The sequence below is a fragment of the Cricetulus griseus genome, chromosome 5, assembly GCF_003668045.3.
Source record: "Cricetulus griseus strain 17A/GY chromosome 5, alternate assembly CriGri-PICRH-1.0, whole genome shotgun sequence".
In the NCBI taxonomy this organism is placed as follows: domain Eukaryota; kingdom Metazoa; phylum Chordata; class Mammalia; order Rodentia; family Cricetidae; genus Cricetulus; species Cricetulus griseus.
Window position 1 is genome coordinate 39,939,148 of NC_048598.1, and position 13,909 is coordinate 39,953,056.

The following is a 13,909-nucleotide window of genomic DNA, read 5'->3' on the forward strand; positions in this document are numbered from 1 at the left end:
CAGCACAGTGGGAGCCACATCCGAAGTCATGCCCCTGGTTCTCCAGTCAATGCATTGTTATTTATAGACAGGACAACAAAGGCAGTGCTTTCTTTACTCTGTAGCTATGAGTTCCTGTGGCGTTTATCTAAAATGTGTGTAGTTTTTTGCCAATTTAGAATATTTTATTGCATATGACTGTAAAATGAGATGATAATCCCTAGCAGGTCAAGACTTGTTTACCAAAAAAATTAAATTGTGCATGTCTCATAGGATGCCTAACTTGTATGTTTTCTGCTGTCTTGACTGTTGTTATCAAATTCTACAGTGTATCTGTAAAGCTCTAAGATACCTGACCAAGAACACACTTTCCAATGCCACAAACACAGAAACTGCCTGTGTGACTCTGTAGCTGTGAAGCAAAAGAAATGGTGTGATGTCGACCTAGATTAAACAAACTCCATTTTCTAGCTGAATATGGAGTGTCTGGAATCAGCACAGGGTTCCTCCACCTTGGCATTACTGGTACCTTAGGCCACTCATCTGTCTCTTCAGGGTTGCCCTGTGCATTGTGGGTTGTTTAACAGTATTGCTGGTTTAAATTCTACATCACTCACCTACCAAGTCTCCAACACTGCCAAAGGTCCCTGGAAGGGGACTATTCTCCCTCACTGAGGACCACTGGTCTAGCTACACGAATTAAGCTCAGGGAAAGACAAAACTACTCACCAATAGGGTCTGGGAAATGCTTATCAGACAAGATATTATATTCCTCTTCTGAAGTTAAAACCTTGCCTCCAGCTGGAAGAATTCGGCTTTTAGGAACAGCTCCTTTCTGATAGGCCTAAAAAGAAAAGACATAAATGAATGATCTCCCTCCCTAATACATAAATTTGAAAAATTGTCAGAAATATTTTTTAAAACTCAAACAAGTCCAGGCACACATATCCAGTGACAGACATCTCCATACTATGTCATTTACTTAGATTTTTTTGGTTTGCATTGTTGCTGCTTACAAGGTAGTATTGTTTTACTTCTGTTTGATGGTCACTCCCACATTGGTAAGCCAGAGTCCCTAATCTCAAGGAGACTCTCAGGAGGTGTGTTCTTAAATGGTAAAACAGAATATCAGTAACATCTATGTCTATATCATGTTCTCCACTTCAGACATTGATGTCTCTGACTCATTTTGATAACCACAAGGTTCGAAATTTCTCTCTCAATCTCCCCCCCCCCCAAACACACACACACTGCACAAAATACTCTGCTGACGTGGGCCACATAAGATGCTGAGCAACACTAACTACACGTAACTACAATGACGGTTACCATGGAGTTTCACCAAAAACACAAAGATGTTGCCATAATAAGTGTGCAGTCATTTGTCTTCAGATGTGGCTGGAATTTTTGCAGTAAAGTCATTGAGATGGAAGTGCAGTTTTATGTCATCAGAAGACATTCTGGATGGCAGATAAGACATTCTGCTGCCTGAGAAACCCAAATGAGATCCAGTGCCCTGCTAAGTGCCTGTGCTGACACACCCCAGGGACAAACAGATGAGATGAAAGGCAAGTGTGTGCCTCTGATGGGCAGGCTGGTTGTCAAGACAAATTATTTAAAGTAGTAACTTGGGGGCTAGTTGAGAATTGAAACCAAGAAGCCGTGGGACCCAAAATCTAAAATGTGCCCTTGGGAATAACTACAATAACATTGATCTGGGCAACAAACCCAAAATAACAATAACACATTCTCCATCTGTAAGACGGTGCCTGGAAAGCCCCAAACAAAACAAATACTCGGAGTGCTACGAAACTGGGAAGAACCACTAATCAGCTACTTAAACACACTGGGGACCCAGAGCAAAGCAGAAGAATCTATGTATGATTTTGAGATAGTGTGAAGCTATTGATTCAGACAGGACTCAACTGAGAATTTTATTTGGGATTATAATAAGCTTCTAAACATACTGTATCATTTGATCCTCATGACAGGACTATAAATTAGATATTATCCCCATTTTACAAGTGAGAAAACTTAAACACACAGAGGTCCAATAACATGCAATGACCCAGTGGTGAGTGACAGATTCCAGACTCATCCTTGTATCTATCAAGTCCCCAGCAAGTATAAGGGAAATTGGGATGAATTATGAAATGAGAACTCCTTGATATTCCCATGGCCATCACCAAATTGGACTCCCAACAAAATAACAAGAAATTAACTATTTGTTAATGCCTATCTCTTCAAAATGATGTATATTTACTTTATGTACATTGGTGTTTTATCTGAATGTGAGGGTGTCAGATCCCTTGGAACTAGAGTTACAGACAATTGTGAGCTGTCATGTGGGTGCTGGGAACTGAACCTGGGTCCTCTGTAAGAACAATTGGTGCTCCTAACCACTGAGCCATCTCTCTAGCTAATGTCTAACTCTTACATGTGGTCTTAAAAAATACTTCTATAAACTAACAAACAGGACCTCTTTATAATGTCCAACAATGATGACAAACTACATGGACTTTTCATTTAAATACCCAGGTAGTTTTTAGAACTATTTAATCATTATCAAATTTATTCATCATCACTTTATCACCTAAACAAATTATTTGAAAATAATGATCAAAGAAAAGAAAGAATAAATTTTAAATTGAGGGATAACATCTCCAAATGTGAAAAAAGAAATAAAATCACCAAAATTGAATTCACAAGAAATTTAATTTACTGTTAAATGTGGATGAAAAACTCAATAAATCTGGGCTGGGAAGATGGCTCAGGGTTAAAAGCACTGGCTGCTCTTCCAGAGGACCAGGGTTCAATTCCCAGTACCCACATGGCAGCTCACTACTGTCTGCAATTCCAGTTTCAGAAGACCAAACACCCTCACACAAAGATACATGCATACAAGCAAAACACCAATGCACATAAAATAATTATTTGAAATAAGAAAAACTCAATAAATTTAATAACATGCTCTCTCAATTAGTTAGTAGCAATCATATCAACAATTTCTCTATTCAGGACTAAACCATGGGCTATCCATATGCTCAGTGTTTCAGTGTATTCGTGTATTTCTTTCTAAGGGGTTATAATTGCCATTCTGAGAAGAGAAAACTGAGGCTACAGGAGATACATAACTTAGCTAAAGGCATGTATCTGGTAACTGTCAAAGACATAATTCAAAGCCCATAATGTTAACTACCCATTGAGATACTGTACCTCTCCTCAGCCTTCTAATAGGACAGTGTAGGATGGAAGCCTCTGACAATTTGTAGTGTGTTAACAATTGGGGCTGTGGATTGAATGCAATCCTAATATTAGTGAGCATTTCAAATAGTACTTGAGACTGACTCTGGATAAGAAATTAATATAATACGAGGTTTCAAAGGATCTGCTGAGATCATTGGAGCTCTCTCCTCAGTTCAGATGAGGCTCAGAGACAGGTAAGTCTCTTGTCCACATTTTACTTCTAGTATGTGTGACACAACTTGACCTAAATTTTAGATTTCCAAATTCACTGCTCAGTGTCCTTTCTACTTTAGCTGCACATAGCCTCTCTAGGAGGGAAGAAAGCAGAAACATTGAAATCTCAAGTCCTCCATGTATAGATGCTTTTCACACCTAATCTCATTTTTCCCCTTTGTACAGATGAGACAAATGATGAGGAAAAGGTCTAACTGAAAAATCCCTAACTCTAAATGGAATGAAGTATCCAGAGTGCTCTATGTTTGTAGGAACCCTGCAAATGCAGGTGCTATCTTACCAAATAACTAACTCAGCTATATATCACATGTGATGCTTAAAGTGGAATAATACAGAGACAGAGCAGAGGGAGTAGTGACAAGCCAGTGAGAAGAACCTTGAGGTTGACTGAATGATCCCCGAAAAGGCTCCTACACAAAACACAGGTCACTTAGCACAACCTGTTCCCACACTCATCTGCCATCACTTTTCCCAAGTCCATCTTTTCCCTAGACAGCAAGCTTGTGTCTGATCAAGTGCTATTCATCCAGATCCACATAAGACATTTGGCATACAGTGGACAATCAACAAATATCTATTAATTGAGATGAGTACCAAATACATCAATTGCCAAGGCCAGGGCATGTCCATTAACACAGCCAAAGTTTTAAGAATATTGCAAGAACTAGGCATATCTTACCTCTTTGTTCTCATAGCTTTCCACAGCAAAATCATTTTTAACCACAACATATCTGTCCTTCCATTTCCTGATGTCTTCAGCAAACTGGGAGAGCTCAGCTTCATACAAAACAGTTCCTGGTTCCAACGGGGGCTTAAAAGAAGATAAATATGATTGTCACAAGAGATAATATACCTTGCTAACATTACATTATTTGTGATATTCAGGGAATAATTTAGAAAATTATGGTGGGGAAATTATTGCTTTCTTTTTGATACCATTAGTTCCCCTTCATATTCCTTCAAAGAAAACGCAGACACTTGTTACATGGTAGTTTTCTGATTTTTATTTCCCCCTTGTATGGATTAGGAAGATAGCATTTGGTAGAAGGACTATCCCTTTGTATGCATGTGGCACTAAATAAATGCTTGATAAACCATAGGCAAGAATGAGTGAGGCAGTTATATGAGTTCACATACAGCTGTCTACTGTAATTTGCCGACATGCCTCAAGGTTAGTTCTAGAATCAGTCAGCTGTTTTCCTATTGTCCTGGTTTCACTTCTGTTATGATAAAAAAATATATATACCTTGACTTTCTAAAGCAAATTTAATAATAAAGATGTTGTTTAGCCTACAATTCCAGGCTACAGTCCATCACTTCAGGGAATTCAAGGTGGTAACCGAAGCAGCTAGTCACATCAAATCCAGTCAAGAGCAAAGAGAATAAGCAATGGACTCTTGCTTGCTTTCTTGCTTGCTTTCCCCTCTCTTGCATAGCTTAATGGTGCTTCCTACAGTGGGAGGCTGATTCTTCTTCCCATGTCAATCAACAACTAAGACAATCTTCAAGAGGCATAATGTGGTGGTTTGAATGAGAATGACCCCCATAGGCTCATATGTTCGAATACTTGGTCCCAGATTGGTGGAACTGCTTGGGAAGGATTAGGAGGTGTGGCCTTGTTGGAGGAAGTGTGTGGCTTTGAAGTGTGTTGGAGGGGGAAGAGCTTTGAGCTTTCAAAAGGCTTACACCATTCCTAGTCTCTATCTTTCTCTGCCTGTGTCTGTATCTCAAGATGTGAGCTCTCAGCTACAGCTCTAATGCCAGGCCTACCTGACTGCTGCCATGTGGCCTGCCACGATGGTCATGGACTCTAGCCCTCTGGAACTGTGAGCCCCAAACAAACTCTCTTCTCTAAGTTGCCTTGACCATGGTGTATTATTACAACAAGAGGAAAGTACCTAAGACACATGTCCACAGGCCAATTTGATGCAGACAATTCCTTATTAGTTGTCACTCCCTAGTGATTCTAAGCTGTTCAAATTGATAGTTCTGCCAGGTATGGTGGCCCATGCCTTTAATCCCAGCACTTGGAAGGAAGAGGCAGGTGGATCTCTATGTGTTCCAGGCTAGCCAGGGCTACATAGAGAGACCCTGCCCCAAACAAATAGTAATTGACAGTTCAAAGCAACTGTCTTTTTCAAAAGCAGTGGGGGACCTAGGCTGTGAACATTTTACCCATCTGTCTGCTTTTTAAGGAGTGCATCTTGCTGGGCCTTGGTGGTGCATGCCTTTAATCCCAGCACTCGGTGGGCAGAGGCAGGCGGATCTCTGTGAGTTCGAGGCCAGCCTGGTCTACAGAGAGAGTTCCAGGACAGGCTCCACAAAACAATACAGAGAAACACTGTCTCGAAAAAACCAAAAAAGAAGAAGAAGAAGAAGAAGAAGAAGAAGAAGAAGAAGAAGAAGAAGAAGAAGAAGAAGAAGGAGAGGAGGAGGAGGAGGAGGAGGAGGAGAGGAGGAGGAGGAGGAGGAGGAGGAGGAGGGAAAGAAAGAAAGAAAGAAAGAAAGAAAGAAAGAAAGAAAGAAAGAAAGAAAGAGAGAGAGAAAGGAGAGTGCCTTTGGTTGAAGAACATGGCAAGCCAGCAACAATCAGTTAAACCTCCAGCATTCATGAGCATCTCTCATCAGCCTTGGCATAAGTGCTGTAGAGGCCTTTCTGTTAGGTTCCTCATTAGGTATTTACTGAGTTTTCTGTATAAGGAGAACCCTCATTCGGCTTTGCTACACAATTCCCATATTGTTGCAAAACACAGGAGTGGGCCTCTTATCTTACATGTCACTGGCTTCTCCCTGTTAAACAAACATGCTGCCTTCAAAACCTACCACTTTAAAACAAAAAAAGAAAAAGAAAAAAGAAAAAAGAAAGAAAGAAAGAAAGAAAGAAAGAAAGAAAGAAAGAAAGAAAGAAAGGATTATAGGACTCATATGGAAGATACAAGAGATAGGCCTATTTCTTTTAAGATTCATCTAAGGGATGAAATACATTCCATTCGGAATTCCAGGGCTTGAAGACTGTCCTGACATATAATGAGGCAACCTCCTATCTCACCTCATTAAAAGATAAAAAGGGCCTCACACATGTCTTTAAATGAGGCTGAAAGCAACTTCATAGTCCTTACCTGCAGTTCAGACTTGGGCCACTCAATCAAAACTGTGGTCTCCTGCTAGACTTACCATGTCTGAGTCTCTAGGTTCAGGGAACAGGATTTGCATTGGTTTTGCTTAAGGCAGGAGTCTGTTGTCCAGACTGGTCCCCAGTTCCTGGGATCAAGCAATCTTCCCTCCATTATCTCCCCAGGGCCGTGCTACGCCACACACCACCACAACTGTTTGGAACTTGGATTCTTTTCTTTTCTTTCTTTAAATTTATTTATACATTTTATGTGTACAAGTGTTGCCCATATGTGTGTGCACGTATGCACCACGTGTGTGCTTGGCACCCACAAGGGACAGAAGAGGACATCAGACCCTTGGGAACTTGGGATCTGGAGCTCGGGATTTTGTGAGTCGCCCTGTACTTGGAACCAAACCCAAGTCCTCTGAAAGAGCATCTCCCTAGCCCCAGAACTTGCATCCTTAACATGCTCCCTAAATTCTGAGACTATTTTGTGGGATCCTCACGCTGTTAAATTCTCAGGTTAACTCATCCTCTCAGCTGTGGCTGGACCACTCATCGCTCCTTCCCTTCTCCTATTCCTCAGTGTGTTTCCTCTGAGTGCTTTCATCTGGACTCTCTTCTTCAGGATCTAAAAATGTTGCTGAGGTTGGTGTTTCTTCCCGATGTCTCCATCCTTCCTCCATCATGCCTCAGGATGTTGCTTCTGGTTATAAACTAACAATCCCAGCCTCCAACTATCTCCTGGGATCAGGTCAAAACAACCAACCACCTGGCCAACATATCCACAGATGAATATAAAAATCATCATCATCACCACCACCACCATCATCACATCTCAAGAGCTAGAGACCTGGCTCAGTGGTTAAGAGTGCTTGCTGCTCTTGCAGAGGATACAAATTCAGTTCCCAACACCCACACCAGATGGCTCACAACCACCTGTAGCTCCAACTCTACCTACCTAACACCATTTCTGGACTCCCTAGGCACCTACACATACTCCCACACATCCACCCACATATCCACACCCACACACTTAAAATTCTGTGTTACTCTATGTGGTAGTTTGAATAAGAATGACCCACCCCCATAGGGAGTGTCACTATTAGGAGGTATTGCCTTGTTGGAGGAAATGTGTCTCACTCTCTTCCTGCTGCCTGTGGAATGAGACATAAGAACTCTCAGCTCCTTCTCCAGCACCATGTCTACCTGCACGTAGCCATGCTTCCCACCATGATGGCAATGAACTAAACCTCAAAACTGTAAGCCAGCCCCCAATTAAATGTTTTCCTTTATAAGAGTTGCTGTGGTCATGGTGTCTCTTCACATCAATATAAACCCTAAGACACTCTATATTTGGTACCCTGTCACAGGTCTTCCCATCACACTTAAAATCAAGCCCTCTCAGAGGACCGACCAGCTCTGGTCCCTATCTGACTCCATGCAGTCACTGCCCACCACTCTCCCTCACTCACAGAGCTCTGGCAGTCTCAGGAGTAGAAGGTCTTTCCACTTCCTGCTCCGTTTTCTTGGGATACTCCTTCCACGGCTATTCACCATCAGATGCCATCTGATTTCTCTACAGAGGACTTCCTTCCCAACCAACATCCCCCAAAGAAGACTCTTGCTTCATTTTCTCTGTGGCTTTTATCATTACCTCACCATCACCTGCTATCAATTCTCCCATTGTTTATTGTCTGTCTCCTACATTTGAACATAAACTCCAGGAAGGTAGGGAGTTTGTTTTGAAACACACATACCAGATCAAAGTCGGTTCAGAGGAAATCTTGTTTGATCGTTAACCGAAACAAACCTAATTATAAATTTTTTTTAGGCTGAACTTTACAAACAGCAAGCTAAATTTCCTGCTATCAAAACATCAACGGGAAACATGCATATGATGAGATGTGAACCCATCTAGCTTTCTTTTCATATAGATCATACAATAAACAAGAAATCATATATAGTCTCACATTAAGGCAGTATTTTTTTTAGCATAAAATGATTTTAGTGTAGTTTCAAAGCCTATAATTCAAATAATTGACATATTAGCGTGTATTCCCCTTTCTCTGGCGAGGGAAAGATGGAAATCGAATGTGCATGAATTACCTTCGCCTTCAGGAACTGAGACGTCAAATCTCTTTGCTGTTCCACGTCACTGCGGACGTGATTACAGAAAGCCACAGAATACTGGCGACTGTAGTAGGGACTGAAGTTTTTGATAGAAGCCTCTGTTTTTCCTGGAAAAATAAAAAAAAATCAGAATTTTGAAATGTAGCATGTCTTACAGAATAGACATCAAACTACTTTGAATACACCCCCACCCCCATCTCTCAAACACCATTGACCAGGTTTGTTACCAGCCTGTATTCCCTGGGAATGCTGGGAATGCTGCTGCCTGCTGCATCTGCTTCCAACCCTCTCTCACCTTCTAGCATCACTCTGAAGAGCTCAGAGTCCCCAGGGACCATTCAGTAGTAAGAGGGGTCTTATTCAGTGTACATTTTACTCACTGCTATGACCATAGGAGTAATCTCACCCCCTATCTACTCTAGCATGGGATTTATTCTCCTACACGACAGCAATCCCAGAGCCCACCCTTCCAAACTCTGTATTCACATCTCTCATTTTTGGTCAGCACCTAAAAGCTGAGCCTCCAATCCTTTGCCTCCACAGTCCTGGAGAAAAATACAATACTGAGGTGGGAAGGTGGCTCAGTTGGTAAAGTGCTGCCTATGCAAGCACAAAGACCTGAGTCGAGATCCCAACATCCATGTTAAAAAATATATATATATCCTGGCACTGGAAAGATGGACACAGAGAGAGACAGGGAATCACTGGCCAGAAGATGAGCTAAATTAGTGAGATTCAGGTCCAATGAGAAACCCTGTCTCAAAAAAAGGTGGAGAGTGACTGAGGAAGTCACTTGACATCCACTTCTGGCCTCCACACACATACTGTATGAGCCCCCCCCCCGCCCCGCGCGTGCGCACGCGCGCGCGCACACACACACACACACACACACACACACACACACACACACAAGCGGGAGGGAGGGAATAAGGGAAGGAGGGAGGGAGGGAGGGAGGGAGACTTGTGCTTCTATACTCCTAGTTTAGGAGACTCTTGTGATATAAAGTACCATATGATGGTCATGAGGTAAAGGGAAGAACTGACTTAAAAGTCTAGAGGCCTGGACTGTGGACCCCACTCTAACTGTGAGATAGAAATCACCATCTAACTTCAGGCAACTCCTTCAGCTCTCTAGACTGATTGTCCCTGGTATTGAAGGAGGTAGGCTTGAGTCCACATTGTTCTTTGAGTTAGGTGACACTAAAGCATAATCCTGAAGGTACAACTACATCACCACACTGACCAGCAAGGAAACTTTGGTCTCTTGATACCAAGGGTGAATTTTGCTGTCAATCATGTAGGACCTGGAGCTGCCTTTCCATTCCTTGGTTAGCATGGGGAAGTACAGGAGAAGAAAGAGTGAAAGAGTATTCTTTATTTTTATTTACTTATTTTGGCTTTTCAAGACAGGGTTTCTCTGTTTAGCTTCCTGGCACTCATTCTGTAGACCAGGCTGGACTCGAACTCACAGAGATCTGCCTGCCTCTGCCTCCTGAGTGCTGGTATTAAAGGAGTCGTGAGCCACAACTGCCGAATGACAGAGTATTCTGAATCAGATTAGAAAGCCTCTTAGCATTTCAGATACTTGTTCCCAAATATCAGTTTCAGCTTCACCATCTCTTCAGATAAGCAATTACAACATGGGATAGGTAGGATAGGAGCTGGAGGGAAAATAAAGCAGAAATATTTTCCAATATTTTAAAATGCTTCATGAGAGGCTTGGCTTCACTTTTTCAAATCTGATATTTTAGTTGACAGAGAAATATTAAAATATAACTTGCTGGCAAGATTTACACAGAGCTATTGTACATGTAAAACTTCAGGAATAAATGAGGAATCTGAGCCAGGTATATGGAGATGATCAGTAGGAGAACCTTGAATCCCAAGCCTCCTGTTTGGTGCCTATGAAATCACAGCTAAACACCCATGTGTGCAAACACCCTCTACAGACAGACACGCCTACTTTTGCTTGGGCATTTTTCATTCTTATAATATGTATGAGAAAAGGGAGTTCTTTTGTATTCCCTTAATAAAATGACATTTAGGGGTTATATTTATGGGCTTTAGTAATTATTACTTGTAAGGTCCTTTTAGACCCACTAATAATAGATTCTGTGGAAATGCAAATAAACTCCCTGTAATTTCAATCTGGCATGCTTTTGCTTGCTCCCTGAGTTTATGGTATTACAATTAATCAGTATTTGCATAATACTTTAATATACTCAGGCTTTATATGCATCTAATTGGTTATTATTTTATTAGCTTTTATTACAACGCATAAGTAGTAGTCCCATATCCTTGTCTATAATTTTCTTACATAGGAGTGGGACCTCTTTGAGAATTCCCACAATGAGAGTGAGTCTCACTTTATAGAAACATGTAAGTGATGAGTAAAATTTGCCCTTTAATTCCAGGCAAGCACTGTTTGGTTTGTCTGAAGAGTGCCATGCTAATTGTTGATGCTAATGTTTGCTCCCTTACAAGCACTAGAATGAAATGACAGGAGGTGGCTGTCCTTTTATGATTTCTGTGAAGCTTATTAAAGCCAATTTTCTACTACTTCACCCAGCCTCCTGCAGGTATCCCCTGATCCTACCAAGATGCTTTAATGCCGCCCCCAACATAAAAGAAAAATGTTTCTAGGATTTGAATATCTGCACATGAATTGTCAACAAACCATCACCAAGTCACACTTACAAAGAAAAGATTACAGATTTTTTGCATTCTCTTAATGACTGGTTCAAATGTAAGTAAGATGGCTAATAGCATCACAAATCCAAGAAGAAATGAAACCAAAGCTGGTCTCCAAAGACATCTAGACATTAGATTAATTTGTCTGGACCTACAAAGGAGCACCCAGTGTAAAGACTTGGAGGACAGATACAAAGTCTGGGGTTGGGACAAAATACCAGTATGGTAGGAAGACAGAGACGGGCTCAAGTATTTCTGCCACTTGCTGGTTATGTGACCTCATAGGAGTTACCTTTTCTTCCTTCTCACATGAAAAATGGTGATGGCTTCACAGAATTAATAAAACAATCACACAAAAATAACTCAGTAAAGTACTTGGTGCCATTGCCGGCACACAGTTAAATGAAAGTGACTAAAATGCTGGGGATGATGGTAGTGATGAAGGCCCAAGTCAAGTACCAGGAGAAATTCTGTCTCCTGTACTCTTGAGTGGACACATCTTGGCTTGCAGAATTGAGAACAGCTGCTGCATCCACTGCTAGCCAGAGACAATTACCCACACTTCCATAGACGTTTTGGCATAAGATGCCCTCTGTGTATCCCTGAATTAAAAATCAAATACACAATACCAAGCATAGTGGTACATGCCTGTAATTGCAGCACTTAGCCATTCAATGCCAATGTGGGCTATAAAGTGAGGCCCCTGTCTCAAAAGAAAAACTGAAAAAAAAAAACCACTCAACTCCATAAAATATTAGCATGAATCAAGTCCAGGCAAAAAGCAGAGTTAGTATCTGTGTTACACTGAACCCCAATCCTCCCACCTGTAAAATAATGAGGAACCCCATCACAGGATTTCATGGGGAGTAAATGAAATATTAAACACTTTTTTTAAAAAAAGTATCTAGGGGCTGGAGAGATGGCTCAATGGTTAAGAGCACTAGCTGCTCTTCCAGAGGACCCTGGTTCAATTCACAGCACCCGCATGGCTGCTCACAGGAGATCTGACGCCATCACACAAATGCACATACAATAAACTTAAATAATTTTTAAAAAGGTATCTAGAACAGCACCAGACCATTTGTTAACTGATACATTTAAGTGTTATTTAGTATTTCTTTGTGAAAACATTCAAATAAGTGAGTTAGTCCATAAGCCCCCCCTAAAATAAACACTACAGAAAACAGCTCTCTTTCCAGTTTTCAAGATTCCAGAATATTGGACTTCCCTCATCTCCCTGTCCCCAGTTCAGTGTGACGTCTTCCTTTATGATAGTATCATAAGCCACTTTGCCTGGCCTTCCAGCACAAGGAGGCCAAAGTGTCGAAGAAAGTCGGGAGCAAGCAGAAGGTCCTCTTCTCTGTTTGAATTATCAACACTTTTGACACAGACAATTCTGCTAATCCTACTTGGTGGCTCGGTCTGTTCCGGGCATCATACCGCAACAATTTACTCCTGTGGTGCAGTCCTCACTGAAACCAAAAAAGGCCTGTTCCACAGTTCTCACCACAAAGCTTAGCTTTGCTTTGGCTTTCTACCGAAAAGGCATTTGTGGGCCCTTCCAACACCATTTTCAAACACAGAGACTCAAAATCTCAGTGTCCATTCAGTTCCCTTCTCTCTGACACCTTGGTTCAATCATATCCCGCCCCCTCTTGGGGTGGGGGTTTTCGAGGCAGGGTTTCTCTGTGGCTTTGGAGTCTGTCCTGGAACTAGCTCTTGTAGACCAGGGTGGTCTCGAACTCATAGATATCCACCTGCCTCTGCCTCCCAAGTGCTGAGATTAAAGGTGTGCACCACCACCACCAGGTGAGATCCTGTCTCTTTTATTTCTATACTATCTCAAAGTTTTATTTCTTTTTTTTAAAGATTTTATTTATTTATTTATTATGTATACAACATTCTGCTTCCGTGTATATATGCACATTAGAAGAGGGCACCAGATCTCATAACGGATGGTTGTGAGCCACCATGTGGTTGCTGAGAATTGAACTCAGGTCCTCTGGAAGAGCAGTCAGTGCTCTTAACCTTTGAGCCATCTCTCCAGCCCCCTTATTTCTATTTTTTAATTTATGTAACTTTGTGTGAGTATATGCCATGTGTGTGCAGGTGTTCCCAGAAACCAGTAGAGGGCGTCAGATCCCCTGGAGCTGCAGTTCAGAGAGTTACCGGCTTCATGGTATGGGTGCTGGGAACTGAACTCAGTTCAGGGCAGCAGAGAACTCTTAACTGCTAAGCCATCTCTCTATCCCCTTGACGCTGTCTCTTGAATCTATCCCCCTTTCCCCATCGTCTACCGAGCTTTATTAACTCTCAATATCATAAGATTCTCTTAATTTGCTCTGTGCCAGCACGGCAAGGTTGAATACTTAGCTCTCTGCTCTAAAACATGAATAAAAATGTGCAGAACAGAGGAGGGGATACTGAGACCAAGACACAGATCCATAAAGATGGTAGAAACACTTCATTTATGAAGTAGCAGCGGATTCTAAGAAAGGCTAGGGTTGAGAA

The 13,909-nt window shown here is 41.6% G+C and overlaps 1 protein-coding gene across 1 annotated transcript in view; it reads right to left on the minus strand.

Annotated features, from left to right (window-relative positions):
• The window catches only part of Niban1 (niban apoptosis regulator 1), a 152,364-nt gene that overhangs the window by 74,896 nt on the left and 63,559 nt on the right, over positions 1-13,909 (minus strand). Inside the window, exons 2-4 of the mRNA XM_027417385.2 lie at positions 8,684-8,814; positions 4,139-4,270; positions 709-823 (exon numbers count right to left, since the gene is read on the minus strand). Of these exons, the coding sequence (XP_027273186.1) occupies positions 709-823; positions 4,139-4,270; positions 8,684-8,814 (378 nt within the window). The remainder of the gene's footprint in view (positions 1-708; positions 824-4,138; positions 4,271-8,683; positions 8,815-13,909) is intronic.